General features: G+C 38.6%; 1 protein-coding gene across 6 annotated transcripts in view; it reads left to right on the top strand.

Annotated features, from left to right (window-relative positions):
• SLC38A4 (solute carrier family 38 member 4) overlaps positions 1-7,297 on the top strand; it is a 70,459-nt gene extending 63,162 nt beyond the window's left edge. For 4 of the 6 annotated variants that reach the window (XM_044756145.2, XM_044756146.2, XM_044756148.2 and 1 more), the window contains 3 exons: positions 2,325-2,469; positions 3,379-3,476; positions 5,156-7,297. In XM_044756145.2, coding sequence (XP_044612080.1) covers positions 2,325-2,469; positions 3,379-3,476; positions 5,156-5,575 — 663 coding nt within the window. In that variant the 3' untranslated portion in view covers positions 5,576-7,297. Of the gene's footprint in view, positions 1-2,324; positions 2,470-3,378; positions 3,477-4,959 lie in introns of all 6 variants that reach the window. The other 2 variants (XM_014860480.3, XM_070495040.1) reach the window with 1 other exon arrangement.
• The last annotated feature ends 20,135 nt before the right edge of the window (positions 7,298-27,432 follow it).

The raw sequence follows: 27,432 nt of genomic DNA, 5'->3' as shown, positions 1-27,432 counted from the left end.
TTTCACTCTGCTTCCACATTTCTGAGTCTCACATTGGGTCCCCACATTAGAACATAGCACCCTCCTAATAGATTCCTGTTCTGAACACTCTGGAAATAACAGATGTTTTCTCTACAAGCTGCATAGAACTTTTCTGGAATCCTTCTGAGTCAGAGGCCATGACTGTTGCTGGGGACTGCCTCTACTCATAGCTTCTGACCCACATTTCCAGGTTCTTATCAGTATGCCCCAGTAGAGAAAAGGGCACTTAAATGAGTGGAACAGCAGGCAATGCTTTGTGGGCAATAAGCCAGAGTTGTCTCGATCCTGACATAGGTAAATAGAACTGCTGAGGACCTTTTGATCCCAGGCTCACCCCTCAAGGCAGCATTTTAACATGGAATGACCAGTGAGTTTCCTTCTGTTCTTTTCCACCACCATCTACTGCCAGTAGCAGCCTACTCTCTCCCTGTTCCTCTCTCCTGGAATGCTTTGGCAACTCTATATGCCTTGAGTTCCGTTTGGGATTTTGTTATTCCTTACTCACTATGAGGAGCAGGCTTTCGCAATTTACTCCAACCATTATTCCTGTGAACTGTCTGTGTTCTTACAGCAGTAGGCCAAACCTTAGTCTTTCTGGGAGCCATGAGACCTTCGGAAGCTGCATTTACATCCAGAGGCCCTGTACATATGGGGTTGCCTCTAACTCAGCTCATTAAATTAAATGCATTATTTTAGCAAAAGACTAAAAAGTGCATAGAAGTGCCCTCTGCCTAAAAACAACCTTTTATCTGCTTGTTTATTCTATAATGTTAGCACTTTTAGACAAAAAATCCTTAAGCACTATGTACGTACCACAGAAAGCTTATGGTAAGCCTGCTAATTAGACCAGTTTGGACAACATTGAATAGGCACTAAGTGTAGAATCTCTAGGCTGCTGGGAAAACGAAATCAAACAATTTGCTTTCCTCAGTCTACGTTTCAGAGTGAGTTTCATAATTTTTGCCAATTCAATGTTTAAAATCCTTACAAAGTCACTCGTAAAGCGTTTCCAGAGACTCTCTGGTTTGCCATTCTGGAAATGAGATTGCCTTTTAAACCTAAACAGATGGCTTTAATTTTTGGTCGAGTGGTATGAAAGGAATGTCACATTAGTCACTGCAAGCAATTCAGCGCGAAGTTTTTGTCATTCATACGTGTGTTTCAAAATGTAGTTTACATTTTCTCTCCTTGAAATGGGTTCTCGTCTCCACACCATTAAGACACTTCAGAAGTAAAATTTGAAAGTGACAATCAATCCCAGTATTTCTAAAAATGTTAAGTCCTAGCTTAACTGAAGTGCTCACTTATTGAAAAGCCAATAGACTAATTCCACTAAGTCAAAAGTGTCCTCTAAAAGATTCCAAAGATAAGAGTGATTTCAACTTGGTTCAGCTGTTGAAATACAAACACCACTCCCTCCCTTTACTCACAAGGATCTTTTTATCCAGTTACACGAGAGTAACTTGAGCCACTGCCGCAAATGAGCCTCTCTTCACCCTTCACCTACTTATTTCAACTGCTGAAATAAGGCTGAAATCTGTCAAGGATCCTGGAGGGGGAAAAGATTCATTCTCTTAATTTAATTCAACATTTATTGAGTGCCTGCTGTGTGCAAGACACTAAGCTAGAAATTTTGAGGAATGTTAATATTATCAGACCCTGTTCCTTGACCTGTGTGTTTATAATCTGTGGATGAGGGGCAAATAAAAGGGAAAAAGAGAAGGGCATAAATACCAAGAGTATCATATGTTTTTAAATGTGAGGTAGCAAAATTGTTAAATAAAATGCAAAATTAAGAAAAACCCAAATTTGCAAAAATTCTGTTCACAATCACATGCAGATCATTTCAGTGCTTGCCCTTCATGCTTAATCCAGTTGGATGAGACATAACTAGAAACCAGCAAGGGTTTGGCTGTGCCTCTGAGTTATATATCTGGTCTGTTGTTTTATCTCCTTCTGAGATGATTTTTAAGAAAAAATTCTGAAAGCTGAGAATGTAAGCACAAGACATATCACCACGGAAAAATGACACTATCTCAAACATCAAAAATCAGCATCAAGTTTGCACAACAATATGAATGTGCTGAAAACCACTGAAGTGAACGCTTCGAAACGATTAAGATGGTAAATTTTATGTTGTGTGTTTTGCCACAATAAAAAAAATTAGGAAAGAAATCAGCATCCAGATCTTTTCTTGGAAAAAAATGCAAAACAAAGAAAATGCTTTAGAGGGATGAGAATGTTTGAAATAGTAGATAAAGTCAAAAGCAAAGCAGTGACCTTGGCTTTGAACTTTGTTGCAGATTCGTGCATCGGTGACCACACTATTATTTCCCAAAAGACCCTTCAGCTGGATAAGACATTTCCTGATTGCAGCCATAGTGATTGCGCTTAATAATGTTTTGGTCATCCTTGTACCAGCGATAAAAGACATCTTTGGATTCATAGGTAAGTTTCAGAAAGGCATTTATTTAGTCAACTCAAGCTGATAGCTCCTCAAAGAGCAGACAGGGAGCCAGTGCTGGGAGATCGAGGATCCCCGGTCTATCTCAGCCTCACAGGATTCCTACCAGCCCAGCCAGGCTCCAGCTCGTCACTTTCCCTCCCTCCCAGGTGACACTGGAGGTTATTCACAGGATCAGAAAATGTCAGCGCTAAAAGCTATCTTATAGTTCATCTAGTCCAGCTGCTTTTTCTGACATATGAGGAAACTGAGCCCCATAGAAATCAAGTCATATACCCTGGAGTGGACCCAGGATTTGGACGTAGGTCTTAATGCTGCATCAAAAAGTAAGGAAGATAGATTTAACCGACAGGATGCTCTCTCAGGTCTGTGAGGATCAGCTGAGCATTAAAGGGTACCTTTTAAGGAGAAGGAGGAGGTTGACTTTGTAAAGCATGTTATTTCCCTAAACTATGTGACCCGATAATACATTTAATTTTTCATTCTGCTGATTTGAAGGATGACTCAAACTTAAAATACAATATAAAACTTTCAAAAATTAGGTGTAAGCAGCTAGAAAAGTTAGAAGTGGATAGGAAGGGTGTGTGATGAGTTCAGCCTCCTTGGTACGTGTTTCTATTACTAATTTCCCGTAAATTTGTAACATTCAGCCTTTTTGTTGTTTATTATATGTCGTGTATACTTAGTCTGCAGCTAAATTTGGGCACATTTTAATTTTCTTTCTAAACATATTTTCTTTGAATAAGCAACCAAGACAAGCTTATAGTGCTTTGACTGCTAGGACTGGGGTAGCTGTAGATTTGGTTTCTTTAAGAAGCTTGTCCCCGGGCTCTGCCTCGGCGAGTCGGACCTGCTGTGTATGACATTGACTTGTCCTATGTCTCTCTCCTCAGGGGCTTCTTCTGCCACTATGCTGATTTTCATTCTTCCGGCAGGTTTTTATCTTAAACTTGTCAAGAAAGAACCTCTTAGGTCACCCCAAAAAATCGGAGTAAGTAAGGCTTGCAATTCTCCCCTTGTAAATTGCTCTTTGACCACTTAGAGTAAACCAGAAAATACACTTGGCTCAGAACAATGAATTGATGGACAAGAACCCCAAATCAAAGATGGGCCGAAACTCTCCCGTGGAGAGAAAGGGGGGTAGATTTCTGGCACCCAGATGATTCCAGGACTTCTTCTCTTCAAGTATCAAATGTCTTGTGTTGAGTCCTTCCTACTTGTCAAATGCTAATGGAGTGTTCCCACAGGTGGACATGTGTGTCAGTTTCCACCCCCACCAAGCCATTGCTGCAACATCTACAGGAAATTACGCAGGAAGGAATTAGGCTCCCTAGCAGAGTGTGAAATAATTTAAGCATTTCGATCTTATTTGTTAGGTTTGCAAGGCTGAAAAGAAAAAAAGATGCTGCTTTTTTTCCCCCTCCATAGTACCTTGTTGTCCCCTGGTATGGACTGAGATCCAGAACAGAACCATTTGTTTTCCAATTAACCTCTTTAGACATAAAATATAGTTTTATTAAACTAGAGAGTATATATTTCTTTTCCATAATTGTACTACAGAAACATATACTAGAAATAATTTTTTTCCAATAATTAAATGTTATCAATGACTGCTTAATAAAGTCTTATATCAAGACTTGAAATGAATGGCTCTTACAGCATTACCCTGAATTTTGCCTGGGAGCCATTCATCTCTTGGGATGGGTCAGGGATTCAGGCCAGTCTGGTATCAAAAGCTCCTCCTATCATCTCATCCCCAGATTTCCACTCTATGCAGTCCATCTTCTTGGACGTTGACAGCAGTGTGACCTTAGCAAATTACTTGTCCTGTTCGTGACCCATTCTCAGTTTTGCAAGATGTAAAAATGAGTAAAATTATCTCCTAGATTCTTTCTAGTGAAAAAAATTTTAGCTGCTGCTTCCTCATATATAGAATTAGGAGGGTGATCTGTGTGGTAATATATAAGGCCTCTTCCAGTGTTGAAATTCTGAAATATTGTGTATTACATACGCATACACATATATACACTCTGGGTTTTTTTCAAGGAATGTACAACATATTATTAGACTTTTGTTTTTATTTGTTTGCTTTATAAAATCTAATACTGCTCTTTTATGACTCACCCTCTTTCACCTAAAAGATTGTGAGCACTCCCTAGGTCATTAATCTTTTTTCCATCACTTGATTTTTAATGATCACGGGCTGTTCCATCATTTTGATGTACCAAATCAATTAACCATTATTCTGTTTTGAAGATTTGGAAAGAACATAAATCTTTCTATTGCATTCACCCTCTTTCGCCAACTAGGGTTCTAAATTGACTGAACTGCTAGGCATGAACATCTGAGCTACAAGAATAATATAATTCAATATGAAAATCAGATCATGGCCTTAGGTAACCAACTTATACAAGCAAACTGTGCTAAGTCAGTATGGTTCCTGTGTTCCCTAACAAGTTCGCTCTGACTTACAGGCGTTAATTTTCCTTGTGGTGGGAATCATCTTCATGATTGGAAGCATGGCACTCATTATAATTGACTGGATTTACAATCCCCCAAATTCTAAGCATCACTAACCCGAGGAAAAATACTTTCTTTTCCTATTGGAAATGGTTGCAAATTATGCTCCAAAAGACCTTTGTGTTATCTTGATTGGAATGTTATCCATAGGAAATAACAGGAAGATTCCAAAGACGTTTACTAGTAACATCACCGGGGACCTGCGGAAGAGAAAATCATCATGTTGGTCAAGAATGGCTGTTTGTATGTTTAAAATCTGTGGTGCACATTTCTACCCAGGTTTTACTGGAGCAGTGTGAGAAGATGTATTTTTGCTGCTGTACAAGCAGAATAAGTGTAACTGCATGTAATGGCCATCAGATTCCACCCTTTCCCCGACCCCTGCCCTTCCTCCTCCTCAAAAAAGTACCAAATACTTGTATTCTCAGAACAGCAAACCAAAGTGCCCTGGTGGCAAAGCCATCACCACTTAATGCCTTCCGCCAGTCTTGCACCAAATACTCTGGGTCGATATATGTAGTAACAGAGGCAAAAGGCATGTCTTCTGAACTGTCCCTGTCAGACACATGAACGATCAGACACCAGGCTAGAACATCTTATTGTCAACAGTAAAGGAATATTTTGCCCATCCTGTTTGTGACATTGAATTAGTGACTTCTTTATTAAATAGATTTTTTGTAAATGTTAAAACATCTGACTAAACGTAGAGAGGGGCTTTATTTAAAATATAGAGCAACGACAAAAAAAGTAAGCATTATTGCTTACAGCTCACCTGCCTGTTCTGGAAGCATTTGCTTTTTAATGTTATTCCTCGTCCTCTTGTCATGCTTTGTCATTGAACAATGCTCTCCCTCTCGTCTTCCATTCTCATTCAGAATTTTTAGAAGGCCACGATTCATGTGGAGATATGCTACCCAGTATTGTTTGATACATTTTTATTTGATAAACATTCAGTGCAGGAAACTGTGATTGCTATACGTTTATGTATATAATCTTATTCTGTAGTCATCAGAATTTTAATGTATGGTACAGTTGATTTTTATTTTTTACATGTGTAGTAGTCTCTCTTCACAGTCCAAACATTTATATTATTGGGGGTGGGAGGGAATTAAGTTGATCGGCTCAAAAATCCATTTGTATGTATCTGTCTATTGGGGATATTTTAAATTTAAGACCTAAGTTATATATAGTTCAGTAATGCTCTTCAACATTTACGATAATATCATAATCATATACAAGAGAATAAGTTCTTTCTTTGCAGATAATTATCAATCCTAAGGTCATTCTTTTAATTTAGCTTGTCTAGTATAGGCCTTGGTTTATTTTAGCTTGCACAGGTGTTCGCTGACATTCGTTTGCCATTTAATACAATGTTGACTGGTTCTCCACAAAAATAAAAGTGCTAACATCACAAAGAGATGCAAACTATTATTATTGCTCACTTCTGCAACATACTTACATGAAATGGACTTAAAAATTAGTACTTACTGCCTAGAATTTCTGGAGCTTGCTACTATTTTTTTTCAAATCAGTAGCAGCATTTGTTGTATATTTTATATTTTTAGTAAAGCCAAGAATGAAATAAAAGTATCATATACGTCTGATAATGTTGTCATATTTCAATAGTTTTTCTAGAATGTGCCTTAAGAAAATATATATTTGTTTTGTGCATTACTTTTTAGAGGCATAATACTGTAACATGGTGCAAAGCTATGGAAATTGAGCATTACTAGAAACTATCATAACTTGTGAGTTACTACTATTGGAAAAAATTTGCCAAAGAGCACCTTTAAGACATATTTTCATTTTCATTCATCTAAAGAGTGTATCAAAATAGAAAGTGGAAATAGGTACCTTCTGAGTGTTAAAAAAAATGTTTAATCTGAATGTATTTAAATGTAAATATCAATGATTAATCCAAAAAAATTGGAATACTGTAAAATCTGTATATATTTTGAATGCTTTACGTTTGAAATGACTAACTTGAAAATATCAACATGTGTAATTTATAAATATTCAAGAGCAATACTGTGTGCCAAATGATAAAGCGCCATCTTGTTCTCAGAGCCATCTTCTGGATTAGAGTTCATATGGACTGCAGGGCAGACACACATATGGTATCTTGGACTGGTGAATTTAACCCCATTTATAAACAGATGAAAATTTTATTTTCTTATTTCATTTATAAGATGGTTCAATGTATTGGGAGGCTTTTTTTTTTATTACAGAAAGTGTATATTGGTATATAATAAATGAACTTGTCAAATGACTATGATGTGATTTTCTTTCTATTGTTGAAGGCTGTGAATTATTTGCATAAAAAAATTTAAATCTAAATAATATCTTATATTGGTATATGTTCCATTTTTATCGTTACTTTTGACATATAACTAACATGTATAGGTGTCAAAAAAATAGTTGCCATCTTATTTTGGCAAAATACACAGCTCACCCTAAATCATTTTTATTTTATGTCATCACATATTTACCTCCTAGAATGAATGTGGAAGAAATGAGTCTCTTTGTGGTTAATTAGGGAGAATTCATTTAGAATGGAAAAAAGAGAAAATAGAAGAAACATGAGAATAGTAAAACAAAGACATGGGAGATTTGAGAGAGTGGAAAGCAACATGGGAGCACTGAGAATTGGGTAGAAACAGACTACTAGTGGCATTGACAGGTCATATGGTGAGTGTATGCTTAACTTTCTAAGAAACTTCCAAATGGCTCTCCAAAGTGGCTCCCCCATTTTCATTTTCATTAGTAATATATAGGAGTCCCAGTTGCTCCACAGCCTTGCCAACATTTGGCATTCTCTTTTGTACTTTACAGCCTTTTGAGTGGGTGTGAAATGCTACCTCATTGGAATTTTCATTTCCATTTCCTTGATCACTAGTGTTGTAAACTTTGCATGCATTTAGTGGCCATTCATGTCTCCTTTTATGAAGTGTCTCTTCAAAGCTTTTGCCCATTTTTAAAATTAGGTTGTCTTTTTGTTGTAGATTTGTCAGAGGTCTTTATATATTCTGGATACATGTCCTTTGTCAGATTACAAATATATTTTCCTAGTTTGTGATATGCCTATTCATTTTCCTAAAGATGTCTTAATTACATCCTTCTGGGGCCAGGTCTTTGTAGCTTGAAGTTCTGCAATTTCTGTCTTACTGAGATAAGATTAATTAGAATGGTCTTGTCATAATTAATGTTTAGATTTTCAAATTTGGAGGGTATGAGTCTTCTTTTTTTCTTTTTCTTTTTGTTGGTATATATATTTGCCTTGTAATTAGCTTTATTTAATGTATGCTAACCTAGTTCTTGTTTTATAGAGATATCTGGTTAAGAATAACTTTTTCTAAGTTACTTTGAATCTTGATTAGGAAACCCAGTACTACCTAGATAGGCCCAAGACATCAAAAACCATCTCTGGCTATTTGTAATCAACTTTATATTAGTTTTCTCTGCCATTGTTACAGGCACATATTGATGAAATGGGAGAAATGACTTCATTTGTTTCTTACCTATCAGCTTGGAAGTTCTGCCATTTTCTCTTGACTCTGCATTTTCCTTCATGTGCAGAAGCAGTTTGCATAGCCTTGCTCCTGCAGCATGCACCCTCGTGGGTGTCTTTTCCCAATAAAAAGTTTTGTGCTAATTGTTCAATAGACAGCGTTGAAGAAACTGATTGAAAAAATCAATTTAGAGCTTTTCTTCACACCTCACACCAAAATGAAAAAGTTCAATGTGAAAGCCAAAACCAGTAGATATTTCAGGAAGAACTATTTGATAGCTGCGTGTGAAAGTAAAACACAATGGAAGAAATCACAAAGGCAATGATGAATACATACAACTAAACAATAGTAAAAAATAATTCTGTACATTAAAGAATAAACAATTGAAAAAACAGTAGCTAGTATAAAATACAGACCAATATACCCTCTATGTGTGAAGAGATAATACAAATCAACGAGGGAAATACTAAGAATCTAATAGAAGAATGGGCAATGGACATGAAATCACAGAAGAAAAACGAATGGTGAAGTATTTGTAATGGTTTGACCTCACTATGAATCAAAGACATCAAGTAAAAACACAATCAAATACAATTGCTTTGTCTACCGTATTACTAAAATAAAAAAAGAGAACCTTCTGTGCTGGTGAGTGTGGGGAGTTGAGTTTGTCTCATTCAATGCTGGTAGCAGAAATCTTGGCTCAGTTGTCTGGAAAGAATTCTGGCAATACTTATAAAGATCCCACAAAATGTTTGTAGTAGCCAGAATGGCCCCCCAAAGATGATCACTTTCTAATCCCTGGAGCCTGAGAATATGTTAGTTTACATGGCAAATAAATCTTCATAGATGTAATTGAAGTACAGATCTTAAAATAAGGAGATTATCTTGAATAATCACATGAGCCTCAAAAATCAGAGAATAAATTAACAGATTCTAGTACCTTCATAGGCTGAAATATGATGCAGTCATTAAAAATGTTTTCAGGATCTTGCCCTGTGGCTGAGTGGTTAAGTTCGTGCACTCCACTTCGGCGGCCCAGTGTTTCGCCGGTTCGAATCCTGGGCGCTGACATGGCACCACTCATCAAGCCATGCTGAGGCGGCATGCCACATGCCACGACTAGAAGAACCCACAACTAAAAATACGCAACCATGTACCAGGGGACTTTGGGGAAAAAAAGGAAAAATAAAATCTTAAAAAAAATGTTTTCAAATAATCACGAATTTCAAATAAAAAACTATGGTATAATATTAAGTGGAAAAAAAACAAGAATAAATGCTTTATTATCTCAATTTTACATATTAAAAATGCATGTAGTATAAAAATAGGAAGAGAAAAAAAGAAATAGGACTAAAATGTTAAAAGTAGATATTTGTAGGTAGCAAAATAACGAGTGACGTTAGTTTTGATCTTCATATGTTTCTGTTATTTTCTAAATTTCCTACAAAGACTATTCCTTTTGTAGTTAGGAAAAACTTTTAAGAAAGAGAAAAGTTTTTCTGCCAATTTGTATTTTCTGGAAAAAGAACTAAAGCATGCTGCCAATTTCTATACATTTTTATATATTCAACTGAGTCTAAAGGCAGAATTGGATGAAAGTGCAGTTCACAACTGGGGAACCATCGTTGATGACTGAAGCAGAAGCTGAAAGGATGAGGCAGACCCTGGCCAGAGGTGGGGCTGGGAAGAGACGGGAATGACTTGTTGAAAAAAATGGTGTAGCATAGCTAGTAGACCAGGATTTGAGCCAAACCCACGTTTTGAGCAAGTCACTTGATTTGTTGAGCTTTAGTTTCTTCATTTTTGTTGGAATGATTTCTGTGTAATGCAATTGCCAAGATCATTTAGCTTGGAATCATTGGAAATATCAAAGGCCCTTATAACATAGTCACATCTCTAGTACAAATGTTTGGCAATAGTCATAGATGAGGGATCACCAGAGAGCTTCAAAGCACACCTTGCAGCAATGATTTCTGCAGCTTGGTCCTGTAGGTGAATAGATAAGTCAAATGCTTCTGAGGAATACTATGCCTTACCACTCAAGCTGAGTAATTAATGGACAAACATTTATTCAGCGAAGACCACACACCAGATGCGGCCGTAGGCACGGTAGTATAGAGTAATCTAGGTCTTTACGTAGCTTACAGTCTAGAGGAGGGGGCACAGGTATACAGATAGTTACAACATAAAATGGAAAATGCTATATGATATACTCAGGATTCCTTGGAGCCTCCAAAGGGAGTGCCCAAGTCAGCCTTGGGGAGAGAGAAGTAGTCAGATTTTGAGCAGCAAATGCCCCCTAAGATGAATCCTAAAGGACACATTGGAGTTATCAGGCAAAGAGATGGAGAAGCAAAGTGAGCAGCGTGCACAAAAATGATTCCTTCAGGGAGCCCCCACCCTACACATACTCACAAATACATATATGCATACACCTTCCACATCTACTGTATTAGATTCTTTTTGCTGCTATAACAGATTACTACACACTTAGTGACTCAAAAGAGCACATTTTATTATCTTATAGGCAACAATAGTGGGGATCAATAGAAGCCCCAGCAGAATCATATAAAACCAAGCAGACCAAGTAAAACAACAAAGATTCTTAAAATTAGATTGTGATTAGTACTACAGATGTAAAGTAGGCCAGGAACTGTGTGCCAAATCGAAAGAGAGTAACTGCTTGCTACAATAAAAGATCTAAATAGACAAAATGTCTAATACACAACTGAAAATCACCCATCATGCCAAGAACGAGGAAAATTACAACTTGAATGAGAAAAGATAATCAACTGATGCTAACACTGAGACAAATCAGATGTTGAAATATCTGAAAAGGATTTTAAAGCAGTCATCATGAAAATGCTTCAATGATCAATTATGAATTCTCTTAAAACAAATGGAAAAATAGAACATTTCAGCAAAGGAAGTGAAGTTATAAAAAAAGAGTCAACTGGAAATTGTAAACTGAAAAGAATAATAATAGAAATTTAAAGAAAAATTCATTGGATGTGCTCAGGAGTAGAATGGAGATAACAGAGGAAAGAATCACTGAACTTGAATAAATATCAGTAGTAATTCACCCAATACGAACAACAGAAAGGGAAGAGAATGGGGAAAATAAAGAAAGGAAAGAACAGGGCTGTGGACACTGTGGGACAAAAACAAAAATAAAGTGAGCATTTATATTACCAGAGTCCCAGAAGGAGAGGAGAGAGAGATTGGGCTAAAAGACAATTTGAAGAAATAATGGCTGAAAACTTCCCAAATTTGGTGAAAGACACAAAGCTGTATATTTAAAAAGCTGAGAGAATTCCCAAAAGGATGAATCCAAAGAAATCCATACTGAGTAGTAGACAAACTTAGGAAAACTAAGGAGAAATAAAAAATCTTGAAAATATCCTGACAGCAACAACACATTACCTATAGGGGAACGTTAATTCAAATGTCAGAGGATTTCTCATCAAAATATGTGGAGATCAGAAAGAAGTGGCAGATTTTTCAAGCACTAAGAGAAAAGAACTGTCAACTGCAAATTTTATATTCAGCAAAATTATCCTTCACAAATGAAAGAGAAATAAGTAGCAACATTCTAGAAAAAGAAAAACTAAAAAAATTTAGTTCAGATCTATCCTTAAAGATTGACTAAAGGACATTCTTCAAACAGAAAATAAATGATAAACAAATGTTAGAGCATCAGGAAGGAAGAAACACAGGAAAGACCAGAAATACGGACATATACACTAGATTATCCTTTTCTTCATCAGTTTTATAAATACATTTCCTGATTGAAACAAAAATTATAATACCATCTGATATTCAAGGCAATGATTTTTTTAAAGCAGGGAAGGTAAAAGAGATTTAAATTGAAGTGTGGTTTTCACAATTTGCCCAAGATGGTAAAATGTTGATAACAATACACTGTGATAAGTCACATATGTATACTGCCATTCCCAGAGCAAACACTACAAAAATGATTAATAGTAAAATGGCAGACTTAAACGATGACGTATCAGCAATTACTTTAAATGTAAATGGTCTAAGCACATCAATCAAAAAACAGAGATTGGAAGAATGAAGAAAAATCATGACCTAACTCTATGCTGATTACAAGAAACTCACTTTGATGTCAAGCAATGGGCTGGCTCTGCTCCCCATGATCTGAGCCAATTAATCACAATGAGTTAGGGATGGAGAAAGGAAGTTTTAATTCAATTAGTCAGTATAATCAGGAAGATGGCAGACCAATGTCTCAAAAAAACCATCTTCCAAAAATTACAGAATCTTGAGGTAGTTATTTAGGGAAAATGGGCAATAAGGAGGGGTTTTCCTTCAGGCATGATGTACTTCAGGGTCTTTTATTGTTCCATTCTTCTGTTAGTTGTGACGGATACCTTGTAGGTATGTTTCCTGCCTGTGATCAATCTGCTCCTGGAGAGAAACTCATAGAGCAAAGTTCTAATTTATCAACTATCAGAGAGTACACAAATTGGAGGCCATAAACCAGGAGAGCATGTGAATTTTTTAGAGTATGTGCAGCGCAGCAAGTAGCCACATAAAAGAGAGGCTGGGGCCATTTAGTGTAACAAGATGGCCTCACTCTTGCTCACTTATAACTTCAAATTCAATGGCATAGGTAGGTTGAAAGTAAAAGAGTGGGAAAAGATATACATGCAAAAAATTAATAATAATAGAAAAGCAAGAGTGGCTATGTTAATATCTGATAAAGTAGACTTCAAAGGAAAGGAAATTATTGAAGACAAAGAGCTGTCTCTATCATGTACATAATGATAAAAGGATCAATCCAGCAGGAAGACATACCAATCCTAAGTGTGCACACATCAAATAGCAGAGCCTCAAAATACATGAAGCAAAAAGGGACAGAGTGGAAGGAGAAATAGATGAACCCATGATTATAGCTGCAGGCTTCTCCACTCATCTCTCAGAAACTGATAGAACTACTAGACAGAAAATCAGCAATGATGGAGACGATCTGAACAACCCAATCAACCAAGAGGTTCTAACTGATATATACAGAACACTCCACCACCACCAGCAGAATACAGTTTTTTCAAGCACCGATGGAACATCCACCAAGCTATAGACCAAATCTTGGGCCATGAAACAAACCTCAAAAAGTTTAAGAGAGTTGTTGTCATACAGAGTGTGTTTTCTGACCATAATGCTATCAACTAGAAATCAATAACAGAAAGGCATGGAAATTAAACAACACACTTCCATACAATCCATGGATAAAAGAAAAGGTATCAAAGGAAATTTTAAACACATAGAACTGAATAAAAATGAAAAAACAATATGTCAAAATATGTAGGATGCATCTAATGCAGTGCTGAGAGGGAAATTTATAGCACTAAATGCTTACATTAGGAATGAGAAAAGGTCTCAAGCCAATAATTTAAGTTCCTACACTAAGAAACCAGAAAAAGAAGATCAAAATAAACCCAAAGCAAGGAGAAGGATGAAAGGATAAAGATAAGAGCATATATCACTGAAACCAAAAATAGGAAAATAGAGAAAATCAATGAAAGAATAGCTGGTTCTTTGGAAAACTCAATAAAATCGATAAACTTCTAGCAAGATTGACAAAAATAAAAAGAGGAAAAGATGCATTGTGTCTCAGTTTAATAGGCAGCATTTTTCCTCCTCTAACGGCACTTAAAATACTGTGCATCTTAAAATAAAAACATCTACATTTAATAAAGTACACTTTTGTAAAAAAAAAAAAAAAAAAAAGGCAAGCTTATTAGCCATCTGTGGTCAAAAGGATATAGACCCATTTTTTCTAGAGTTTCTGTACACGGTAGTACAAAATGGTATGGGTACCATCACCATGTGCCAGTCTAATTCCAGGATGGTAGGGAGTGTGTGTGTGTGTGTGTGTGTGTGTGTGTGTGTGTGTGTTTTGAGGTGGGACGGAGCGGGCTGGGCCAGACCAAAGAAAGGTTACAAAAAGTAACCAAATAAAACACGAACCCACTGCCATCTGGATTTTTTCCCAGATCAGTCTGATTTGGGTCTAATTGATTAGCTTAGTAGACTCATAGAAAGAAAACGTTATATCCAATTTCCCGGAGGGAAATTTAGGCCCCAGGAATGAAGGAGTAATAGCAGAATAATCAGCACCCTGCAATCAGCCTCCTGGTCTCTGTACGTTCCAAGCCTGGCTCAGGCAGTGAGTAACTCTAGCAATAGGGCTCCCAGACAGCAATCTTTAATCTGAGTTTGACATTAAGTGTGAGTGTCACTAAGCTGGAGTTTTTCCACCGGTTCTGGGGGGTGCAGGGATAAAGACAGAAACCCAATTCTCCCCTGTTCAGCGTGACTCAGCCTCCTTGGCACAGCGTCACGGAGCATTTTCTCGGGGTCCTTTGGGAATATGCTCCTTGAGACTGATACTTTACAGTCAGGTTCCTGGTATTGTCATCTCAAAGGAAAACTTGACTGTTCTCCATAAAGTAATGGGCATATTTCCTCTATTACTGCCAGCTTTTTAACTTAAAATTTTGGAAAACCACCAGGTTTTACTTGGGGAGGAAGAGGTTGTCTAAACCTGGTCTGCAGCCCAAACCTCTTCCCAAATGTATAATCAGCATTTCCTACAGCCTGTGCTAACTCTGCAATTTAAAGAGGGCCAAAAATAGTTGTCATTTTGCTTGTATCGCTTTTCCTAAAGGTACAAATCTCGGCCAGCCGCTGACGGGCTGCTGGAAGCATATAGCTGCTAAGATGGTAGCAGTCCTCATCTTGCTGTACAGGAAAATGAAAAGAAGATAGACTATTTCGTCAAATAGTTATTTACCTATGAAGGATGTTCATCGCATGGGTCGTTTTTTATCGAGTTAAGTTCTGAAATGAAGCACTGTCTAGTAGAGCTTTATGTAAGCAGTTTGTCTACTTGTTTAGAATAAGAGTTAACTGAATTAAATTATTTTATTTCTAACCCAATTCTAGTGATGGGATATTTAAAAATCAAGAACTGAGGCTTTGAAGGCCTCAGGTCTAGTCATGACCGCCTGCCAGACGACCCTTGAAAAGCCCCTTCCTGCAGCAAAGTCTTACCCACAGAAAACACAGATGAACTGAACTGGCTCCTCTCCAAGGACCCTCTGAGTCTCTGCAGGAGCCTTTAGCTAGAGGAAAATTTACCAAGTCAAAGTTGTAAAACTGCTGGATTCCTGTGAAATTTTCAAAATCTCCCTGAAAGACAGATTGCCCCACAGTGTGGGCAGAATCTTGTGTTAAAGTAGAGAGTCAGGACGTAGCATCCTGGTTTATACAGCTCTTCACATCCCAGCCCCACGTTTCTCTCGTCAGTAACACACACTGCTGAGGACTGAATATTTGTATCTGTGCCAGATTCATATGTTGAAATACTCTCTCCCGATTTGATAGTATTTGGAGGTAATTAGGTTTAGATGAATGAGATCATGAGGATGGGGCCCCCATAATGGGATTAATGTCCATAGAAGAAGAGGAAGAGACCAGAGCTTTCTCTCTTTCTTACATGTGAGGACACAGCAAGAAAGCAGCCTTCTGCAAGCCAGAAAGAGGGCCCCGAACAGATTCCAAATCTGCAGCCACCTTGATCTTGGGCTTCCCAGCTTCTAGAACTGTGAGAAATACATGCCTGCCATGTAAGCTCCCTAGCCTATGGTATTCTGTTACGGCAGCCCGAGCAGAATAAGACACACGCACTCCCCTACTTCACTGTATCACATACGGACAGACATGCCACACGACACACGCATATACACATGCACACATACATATGCATACGGACACATACACGCACACGCCATAACATGCATATATGCACACCACTCCACACACAACACATGTACACATGCTCCCTGTCCTCATGACCCATGCATACATACATACCACTCAGCACCGTGCCCTTGATCCACACTGCTCTGTAATTCTCCAGGTGTGCCATGCCCTCTCTCACCTTTCAGGCCTTGACCCATGCTGTCCCCTCTACATGGAACATTTCTCTGTGACCCTCCTCGTTGGGCTCATTTTTCCTCATCTTTCAGTCCTCGCCTTAGATGGCTCTTCCTGCGGAAAGCCTGCCTGCCATCTGACATCCCTGTCCTCCTGCCTCAACTGGTGTAGGTCCAGTGGAGAAATGAGTTGGCTTGTACTCACTTTCAAGAGGCTGCGTCCCTCTTCATAACTCCATTCAGTGACATCACGTTGGAGTCTTGACACCAAGGAAAGTAGCAAACACTACAAATGGGTGGGGTGGTGGGGGTGTTGTTTTGTCTTTTTTGTAGAGCCAATTGTTAAACACTTACCAACATACCACTGTTTAAATCCCTCCACGGTCTTCCCATAGCACCTTATAATTTCCCTTTATACTTAACACATATTACACTTGCTGTTTCCTTATCTACGTACTCCACTAGACTATAAGCTCTGTGAGGGCAGACACTGACTAATCACTATTTCCCTTGTTCACCCAATACCTCACATGGTACCCAGCTACACGGGCCTCCAGGAATATTTTTGAATGGATGAATTCTTGTTGTCCTTCTCCTCCTATCTGATATCTGACATGGCCAATAACTAACTAGCTGTGGCCCAGAAAGCCATGAGAACGTTGTTAGACACCTCTGTTCCAGACAACACTGAACACCTCTTTGGAAGCTCAGAGCCAGGCTCTGTGCAGCATCTGTGACTGGAGAGCTCAGTCCCTCCAAGGTGACATTATCTTTTTCTCCCCAGTCAACTTTTAAGAAGGTGGAGGAGGTGAAGCCCTTAGAAAGCCATAAAATGTGCCTCGAAAGCAAAGTTCTGAAAAGCACTTCCCCCACCTGTTAATGCCTGAACTTGCCTAAAGAGGACAGAAATCATTTCTTGCCATAATCAGAGAGAGAGACAAAATGTAAATGTCCCGTTAGAATGGCGTATCTTGTTTTAAATTCACAAAGTAAAAGAATCCTATAAAATCTCTTCTTCAAAGCAATCTTTGATGGTACATAAGAGAGAGCAAATGAGCCAAGAGCTGGAGGGGCTCGTTGCCTGAAAGAGGAGAAAGGAAATATGGTAGACAGTTTCCAAAGATGGTCGCCATCAATTCCACCACCACCAGCGCTGCACATACGCTTGCCACTCCTCCCATCAAGAGGTGATGTCCCCTTGAATCTCGGATGCTCTTGAGACTTGCTTTGACCAAGAGTATGTAGTTGAAATGACGCTATGCAAGTTCTGGGTCTTTCAGAGGCCTGGAAGCTTCCACTTTCACTTTCTCTGGGGCAGTCACTACTAAGAGCTTGCTGTGTATCCTTCCAGACCTTTTTCTATATTTTTATATCATAGATAAAATTATAAAATTATTTCGTGTCGTTTCTAAACATAAGGTTATATACTATATTTATTCTATAACTTCCTTTTTTTTATTCAGTATAATTTTTTGGGACCTGTTTTTGTTGATTCATGCAGATTTAGTTTATTGCTTTAAGTACAGTAACTATTGTATATCACATTTTATTTACTCCTAAAGTAACAGTCATTTTTTTGTTCATACTTTTGTCATCATCACAAAAATGTTGCAGTGAATTACGCAGATCATAATTCACAACTCCCCATATACATGTACAACTGTTTCTCTCCTGGGTCATACAGCACACACAACTTTAATAGAAACTGTCAAATTATTCTCCAAGGTAACAGCATTGATTTATTCTCTCACCAGTAGTATATAAAAGTACTCGTTTCTTTATAATTTGATAAGTCCTTGATATTGTCATTATTTAATGGTTGGTTTTATGATGGGGAAATACAGTAAGTCATTGTCTTAATTAGCATAAATCTAACTATATATTTAACAATATGTTTATAACCACGGTTTCATCACTGGAAAGTTGCTTGTTTATATTCTTTACCTATTTTTTCTGTTAGAATGTTTCTTTTTTTTCCCATTAATCTATATTTTCAGTTTCTTATAGATACTCTGCTGATGTGAATTTAAAATGACCTGCACAATGTCTTCTGATCTCAGATATCTCAGTACAGATAGTAATTTTGTCACCTGACTTGATTACAAGGGAGAATATATTTATGAAGCAAATATTCATAATAATAAGATAGAAGGACATAAAACCACTTACCCAAGATCCTTCTGAAATAAAATGTTGCTTTTGGATAGTTTGTGCTGAAGTATTTAAAACTATTAACTTCCTGTAAGGAAAATTCTCCTGCTCCAAATAAAGTTACAGCTTAAAAATCTAAGTGTTCTGTTTTTGTTTTCATAATCTTACATCAAAAGATAACATTAGTATTTCCTAATTTTTATACATGAGTTAGTGTTACCAAACCAGGTTCGTTTTTGTCCACCGCCCAGAAAGCCAAATACCGAGACGACGAGATTGCAGTAGAGAAAGGGTTTAATTACAAGACAGCCATGTAAAGAAGTGAGAGTATGGGCCTCAAATTCTCTTCCCCAAAAATAGGGACCCAGGGATATTCATGGGATAGAGGGCAAGGTGGTCTGAATTGTGGAGGGAGGTGATTGTAGGTGAGGAGAGGTGAGGTAATTGATGATCGGCTCAAGCGTAGTCAGACACTGTGCCCATTCACAGGACTCATGTTCACAAAATGGCAGTCTTAGCATGATCTGAGGATGGAGTTTTTAGCCTCTTGACATCAAAAGGTCACTTGTCGGACATCTACACTGGCCCAGCTGATGAGCTGTTGGTCTCAACCAGCCTGGAGTAGACAAAGGGGTTCTCATTCCTAAAAAACAGCTCACACATCCATTCCCATGGTGACCCAGGCCCAAGGGAGATGTTATCTACAGGAGTCTAGTGGGAGTCAGGTAGCATATTGCCTGAACAGCACAGTTAAGAATGGGTTGTTAAACACCTAAAAGCTAAATCAGTAATTGCAGAAAAGAAAAAACCTTTAGTTCCCAGCTACTTAATCATCAATGGCTAACTCTCTGCCAGCTTCATTAGTTCATTTGGCATTTTGTTACTTTGTAACTTCTCCTTAATGCTTAGTGTGTGTTATTACCATGAAATTGGAAGCATATAGTTAGAACAGTAGGAAGAGCCGTCCCGCAATATGGAGGCTTTCTAAATTTAGCTTTCAGCAAGTTAGGTGACTGGGGATATAAAAAAGAAAAGCAGGTCAGAACAATTTCTTGTTGCTGATTTCATCATGATTAATACCTACCTTGTATATTTCTAGCTTTTCACAGCACATTCACATACACAATTCAATCTTCGAAAGACGCTCATCATCACTTCATGAACTTCTATGGTCCTTTATAGGTATGGCTGAATTTAAGCTCATTGTTTCCTCTTCCTGGAGTATTTACAGATAAAGCTTCTCTCAAACTGAGATTTAAAGTTCTGATTTTTTTTTCTTGCAGTTAAAAAAACATATACCATAAAATTTACCATCTTAACCATTTTTAAGTGAACAGTGTTAACTACAAGCACCTTGTTGTGAGACAGATCTCTAGAACTTTTTCATCTTGCAAAACTGAAACTCTCTACTCATTGAACATTCCTCCTCCCCACAACCCCTGGCAACTACCATTGCGTTTTTTGTTTTTAAGAGTTCGACTGCTTTAGAATACCTCATTTACGTGGAATCATGCAGCATTTGTCTTTTTGTGTCTGCCTTATTTCACTTAGCATAATGTCTTCGGGTTCATCCATGTTGTAGCATATGTCAAGATTTCCTTCAATATGAATGAATTAGGAGTTAGAAAAACTATAAAATTAGGGACACAATTAGAAAGCAATAAATGGAAGCACAGAGTAAGAGGTATGACATCGTCCATAAAGTCCATAGAGTTCAGATTGCGCAAACTTTCCTTTGGATTTGAACAGTCGGTGAATGGTGTGCCTTAAAGCTCAAAAGCGATGGACTAGTTATTGCTCTCTCCAAAATGTCATAGAAGGAAAAAAAAAAGAACAAATCCTTAGAAGCACTAGAAAACCAAAAAGCTGTGTCATTAGCAGACCAGAACATTAAGGAATTCCTGTATAATATAAAGCAGATGGACTTGGATATTGGCAAAACCTAATAGAGTGCAGGAATCTGCTTTCCAAGCAGTTGCCTATAGCATTTGCCCCCAGCTTACGGCCCTGAGAATACCTCTCCAGATAAGAGTTTACTTCTAGGGAGTGCCCAGCGTGAGCCCTCCTGACATGGCTGGAGAGAGACAGAGACGTAGGGTAAGGTCCCAGGTCACTTCTGGCTTCACTCTGGACGTGAATCTCCATACTCAGAAGAGAAGCTTCTCCGGCCTTCAAAAGAAGCCCACGTGTCACGCAGGCCCACCCACTTATAGAGCCAGGCCCCAACATTGGAGAAAAAAAGAAAGCAAGCCAATAAACTGAATAAGTGAAAGAATTATCCTCAAGGGAAGCACAACCAACGCAAGACACTAAATAAATCCAAAAAAATGACTTACAGAAATGTCTTCTGCGAATTCAAGAAAATCATATTCATTAAATGAGAAGGGAGTAGTATGAAATTTAAGCGTGAGAACACTGATCGCTAAGATTTCTGGTCGCTAGGATGAAACCTCAGTAGAAGGAGGAATAGAAGAATGGAGAGAACTCGAGGCAGACTTAGCCTCCTGGAAGCTGAAGGTAAGACTTTTCCAAGAACACAGTTTAAAAAGGAAGAAAAATGAAAACTCTGAGGGAAAACAATAAACATGGAGCTATATCCAGAGATCTAATGTCTACCCAATAAAATGAGAGAACAGAGAGTACGGAGGTAAAAATAAAATCAAGGAAATAATGGAAGAAATTTCCATATTCTGAAGAGAGACATGTGCGTTCAGATCAAACGGATCCACCACGTGCTTTATGCAAATATTAAGCAACAGCACATTTCGGTTGATTTTTATGAATTCCGAGGATAAAAAGAAAATGCTATGAACTTTCAAAAAGAGAGAGAGGGTGGAAGGAAAGAAAAAGACGTTAGAATGAATCTGGCACCAGACTTCTGATTGGCAAGTGGAGAAGCTAGAAAACCATGGAGAAATAGCCAAAATATTCTGAGGGAAAAGAATTTGGAAACTTTTCCCAGGCAAATTACCATTCGAGTATAAAGGCAAAATGAAGATAATTTTGAACATGCAAGCAATTTAGAAATTTTGCCACCCACATAACCTTCTGAAAATATTACTCAAAATAAAAATGTAATCCAAGAAAGGGCAGGACATGTGATACAAGAAATAGAACAAGAATAAAAGAAATAGAACAAGGAACCAGAAAAGCATATAATTGACAAATAATTTCTTATACTGCAGCTGTAATATGTATTCCAATTGTTGAGCAAGGAGTCGCAAAAAAGAAAATGTAATTTAAAAACAGTCTAGAACAATAGTTTCAGAAGCAGCAGCAGCAGCAACAGCCGCTAGATAAAGGAGAGTGACCAGGTGGGAAAGGGGCGTAATGATGCCAAGGGTCTTGCCTCGTATAGTTGTAAGGGAGGGTTGAAGGGAGGGGTCAGTGCTCAGGAGGGTGCTGATCAGTGGGAAGGACAACCCCAACCATTGTCACTGAAGATTCCGTTAAGTTCCCAATTCAACTAGCAGAAATCACACCAATTTCCCAGAACTCAAGGAACCCTATAGGGCAAGAGCAGATGCCGCATATCTTGGTCTGAATTTTTCCTGACCTTTTATTTGTTTAGAAATAAGTTGTGCATAAACTTTATCATCCAAATCTGGACATGCTTGAGAGTGAGTGGGGCTATTAATTCCATGGATGCAGGGACAATATACATAAACCAGGACTCTCCTGAAAATGGGGATACACGGTCATCCTACTTGTAAGGTAGTCATCTGTCGGTCACACTGACTATGCTGGATACAGCTGCATCAGGTTGGAGAAAACAGTTGGGTCTTTGCTTGGCCACAAATCGTTTATGGGTTTTCAACAGCATTGCTGAAGACCTTGCATTACAATGTAAGCGCTTCCATGTAAGCAACGGTTTGCAAACATCAAGATCCGTCCGTTCTTGAGTCAAGCTCCGCAAGGCCATCCTTCTTGTTGCCAGCCTCCCACTCCGCCATCCTGCTTACTCCTGAAGTGGTTAAACCAAACAAAGAAGGGGCCACATTTGAGTATGGCAACCCTTGTTTAAAATGCTCATTTCCTCACATTCAGGAGCCGAGAGGCAGAGGTTGTAAAATGCTCCTTTGAAGGGACTCAAGAGATGAAATTGCTGTCTCAGAGGCTGAGAGCTCTGCACACTGTCCACAGGGGCTGGTCACAGTTGAAGAAAAGATAGGGAAGCATGTGGAGCCAAAAACACCATCAAACTGCCTGATTAAACCCACCTGTGCTGGAAGTGCAGGAAAACAAAGCAGCTAATAGCTGTAAGGACCCAGGCTGGCCAGACTCGCAGTCCCTGTCTCCACATCCTGCAAGTCTTAAATGATGTCTTTGCAGGCAAGGCTTTCCCACATATGGCCTGCCCAAGATGTGGCCTTGAATGCAGGTTCCAGTACATCCTCTCAGACTTGAAAGTGTTTATTCTCTGTCCATGTGCCTTTTCTTTCTTACTGTCTTCAAAGCCTTTTTAAAAAATCCACACTTAGGTTATAATTAAAATTGTCCCTGATACAGGGGCTGGCCCTGTGGCATAGTGGTTAAGTTCACATGCTCTGCTTCAGTGGCCAGGGGTTCATGGGTTTGGATCCTGGGCGTGGACCTACACACCATTCATCAAGCCACTCTTTGGAGGCATCCCACATACAAAATAGAGGAAGATTGGCATGGATGTTAGTGTAGGGACAATCTTCCTCAAGCAAAAATGGGAGGATTGGCAGCAGATGTTAGCTCAGGGCCAATCTCCCTCACCAGAAAACAAAAAAAGTTCCCCAATACAAATAGCCATGTGATAAATAGGTGTATAGTTCCCTTTTAATTATTCTCTGGTTTTTTCTGCAAAACCAGTATCCAATCTTGTTAAGCAGAAGTTTAAGTAAGTATGAAACCAGGTGTTAAAAGAAATGCAAACCTGAGCATCTAAAACAACTGGGTTATTTTTATTTATAATATTTAGGTTTAATCTAATGAAATTAGACCTAATGTTCAGCATCGACTTATTCTGTCTGTAATATACCAGCTGCAGCTTTGATGAGGTTTAGGATCTTTGTCTTAGTAGCACTGAAATCATCCTCTGATGTCTTTCCCACAAGAGCCAGATTCAGTACAAAATAGGTCTATCTTGGATCCCATTCAAAGTGGTTTAATTCCTGAAGTTTTAAAAGAAAATCACTCTAAGACAAGATGAGCCCCAGAGTATGCCTAAAGTGTGTCCATTTTTTTAAATTAGTAGATAAAGAAAAGTGAATATTCAAACAACACTTACTATGTGCCTGGAATCATTTTAAGTCCTTTACAAATATTAATTCATTATAGTGAAGTCAAAAGAAACTGACTCTCCAAAAAGGATAACATAAAATGTTTCTAATAACGTACAAACTTTATTCCTAAGGCAGGAAAGGGAGACGAGGCGGGAGCAGTAGAGGAGGAAGAGGGAAGGAGACCAGGGAAGCGGAAAGCAGAAAAGTGAGGAAAGGAGAGACAGAGAGTGGAATTTTCTTCAACGGGAGATTGAGATAATTGATGAAGAGAGTTAATGATGAGAAAGAGACAGTATGAAAAGTTACTCATCAAAAACTAACCCCCTTCCAGCATCGGTATTGGGGGAAAGCCTTCTATAAGAGCACAATGCAAACAGCAAAAAGAAAACCATGTAAAGGCATGTTTCTACTCTAGTAGAAGAAGCTTCAGGCTCCCCAACCCTGGAGTCTGCTCTGTCCCATCGATGAGCAATGCCAGGCTGACGACAACAAAAATAAAACAGTTATCGTGAATTGAGTGTCACCTTTGTTACTGGCACTTGCACAAAGCATGTTCCATTCATATTAGCCCTTGTGTTGGGTTCTATAGATAAGCTTGCTTATCTCTATGGCCTGACAGATGATGCTGATGCCACTGGGCAACAGATATACTCTGTGTAGTCAGGAAATGGAGGATGAAAAGTGAAATACTACATTTCCCTGATTCCTTATAGTTCAGCTGGTCACATAGCTGAGGCCAAGTGGACATACCGAAATGAGACATAGAAGATTCAGATTCCGGGGCTTTTAAAAAGGTAGAAGTTGTGCTCTGTTACTTCTTCTGGAAAACAGTGGGTATTTCTGTGTCAGATAGAGAAGCTGGCCCTTTAGGATCACCTCTAGCTTTATGAGTATTGGGAGGTAAGGAGCAGAGGATCCATTTACCTGGGCCACATCATGGCAGCGCTCAGGAGTGGGAGGAGTTCTAGAACCGGCAGTGGTGGTGGCAGCTTCCTATTTTCCCAGCTTCTCAATTGTGACAGAGGCACAGGCTCAGTTTGTGGGCCAGGTCTGCAGTACCATTTAGGGAGTCATTCCAGGAAGCTCAGACTAGAGCCTGCTTCTTCAGCCTTCAAAGTTTCATTAGCACCTAATTCCCTACACTAAATCTCTTTTTGCTTAAACTGGCTTGAATGGGTTCATTATCTGTTACTGAACTCTCACTGGGGTACCCTGACGGACCAGGACTGGTTATCTGACTTGGTTGGGTTGGAAGGCAGTAAAGATCCAGTTGCTATTAAAGAATGGAATACTTAGAATTCACAACATGCAGTGGTGAAATAGCTATTTAAACCATCATTTATAGCCATACAGAGGAAGTGCCTGTTGAAGAAATGATTTTGGCCGATGGGGGCTACTTTCAGAGCACACTGTGACAGACACAGGAAAGATGAGACCTGAGAGTTGGATGCTTCTAACTGCACTTCAGAGCTTAGAGAAAGAAAATTTAAGGCTCAGTGTCATAAATTTTTAAATGTAATGGTCAGAGGGCCAGGGAGCTTCTCAGGTTACTCTAAAAGAATTTTTTATCTCTTATGTCAAGAATGATGTAGCTAAAAATTAGATGCAGAGTGTCATCACGTGGGGTGGGGAATTAGGTCTCACAATGTATTTTCTGTGAAACCAGAGCATTGACTGAGAAAGAGTGGAACCATGAGAATTAGAATGGTGACATTTGGGAGGAATAAGATGATTCTAAATTCCCTAAACTCGACTGATCGTCCTTTGACAACAGAATCACCCTCTTATTCCCTGAAATTGTTCTTGCTTGAAGTTTCCTCGTGTTCCACCTATACTATCTCTTATTGCCTTTAGACTTTTAACTATATCCCGGCATGCCCCAGGAGACCAATTAGAAAATCAAACCCAGGGGTCGGCCCCCTGGCCGAGTGGTTAAGTTCATGTGCTCCGTCTTCGGCAGTGCAAAGTTTTGCTGGTTTAGATCCTGGGCACGGACATGGCACCCCTTATCAGGCCACGTTAAGGCGGCGTCCCACATGCCACAACTAGGAGGACCCACAACTAAAAATATACAACTATGTACTGGGGGGGGGGGGTTGGGGGAGAAAACGCAGGGGGAAAAAAAAGAAGATTGGCAACAGTTGTTAGCTCAGGTGCTAATCTTTAAAAAAAAAAAGAAAAGAAAAGAAAAGAAAATCAAACCCTGGAGGAGAATGCTTACATACCCTAAAATTACAAAACTTTGCTAATTAATTTTATCTATTGCTACATAACATACCTACCCAAAACTTAGCAGCTTAAAGCAATAATAATGTTATCTAGCTCATGAGTCTGTGCTTATCAATTTTGGCTGAGAACAGCTGGGTGGTCCTTCTAGTCTGGGCCAGGATCAGCTATTCATGCCTGAGTTTACTCACATGTCTGGGACCTCAGCTGGAATGGCAGTGGACTATTCAAATGGTCTCTAATTCTCTAATAGACTAGCTTCGGTTTTTCACATGGTAGTGGAATGATTCCCAGTGTTAAAACAGAAGCTACAATACCTCTTGAAGCCTAGATTCAGAATTTGAATAATATCATTTTCTCCATATTCTATTGGTTAAAGCTAGTCAGAAGCCTGCTCATTTTCAAGAAGTAAAGAAAGAGACTCTACTTTCTGATGGAGACAGAGCAAAGAATTTGTGGCTAATTTTTCAACCTACCATGTATGTATAATGACAAACAACAACAACAAAACTAAGCTGATAAAAACATAAGGAAATGGACCTGATGGTGCTAGACTAGGCAAAGGTGGGGGGTGGGGGGGATATAATATACATCAACCGAATTTAATGATATAGATGCACTTAGAGATTTGAGGTTTAATATACTAGCTAGAGCAGCTAGGAGTGATTCTAATTTTTTGCTTGGTTGATTGTCTTAAAATCTGAATTAGTGGCTATACTTTAATTGAGTTGCAAAAATGAACTGGTATAGCACGAAAGAAGGAAAAGCTACCACTTGATTAAGTTTATGATACTCCGCTGTCACTCTCCAAGCGCTAGGTCTTCACAGTCATACAGGTGAATTAACTGGTATATAATATTGCTTCATTTTTCCTATTTGTTTTGGAGGAAGAGCTCCAGGAGAATCTACTTGATCCTCCCTACCATAAAGCTAAGAAGCATATTTATAGTACTTGTGACATTTCTGCAGGGATCATCCTCCAGGGGCTATAAGTCAGTTGACTGACTCCAGTCTGGAAATTGCATGAGAGGCTGTGACTTTCTATTGAAGTGATTTAAATTAGGCCTCTGCTTTCAAGATTTAGGATTCTCTTTGTTCAAAATGGTGTAATTCCAAGTGAGAACAGTGTTGAGAGAGAAAGAGAGCACTGGAAATAATTTTAAAAATACATATATACACACTTTATCAATAAATTGGCTTATTATATTGGTAAACATGCACAAAAGTTCCATTTAAAAACTACCTTTAAAAAGAAAATTCTGGGGGCTGGACCAGTGGTGTAGTGGTTAGGTTCACACACTCTGCTTTGGTGGCCCAGGGTTCCC

This window comes from Equus asinus, chromosome 22, assembly GCF_041296235.1.
Source record: "Equus asinus isolate D_3611 breed Donkey chromosome 22, EquAss-T2T_v2, whole genome shotgun sequence".
Taxonomy (NCBI): domain Eukaryota; kingdom Metazoa; phylum Chordata; class Mammalia; order Perissodactyla; family Equidae; genus Equus; species Equus asinus.
Note: the sequence above shows the minus strand (reverse complement) of the source record. Positions and strands in the feature narration are given on the sequence as shown.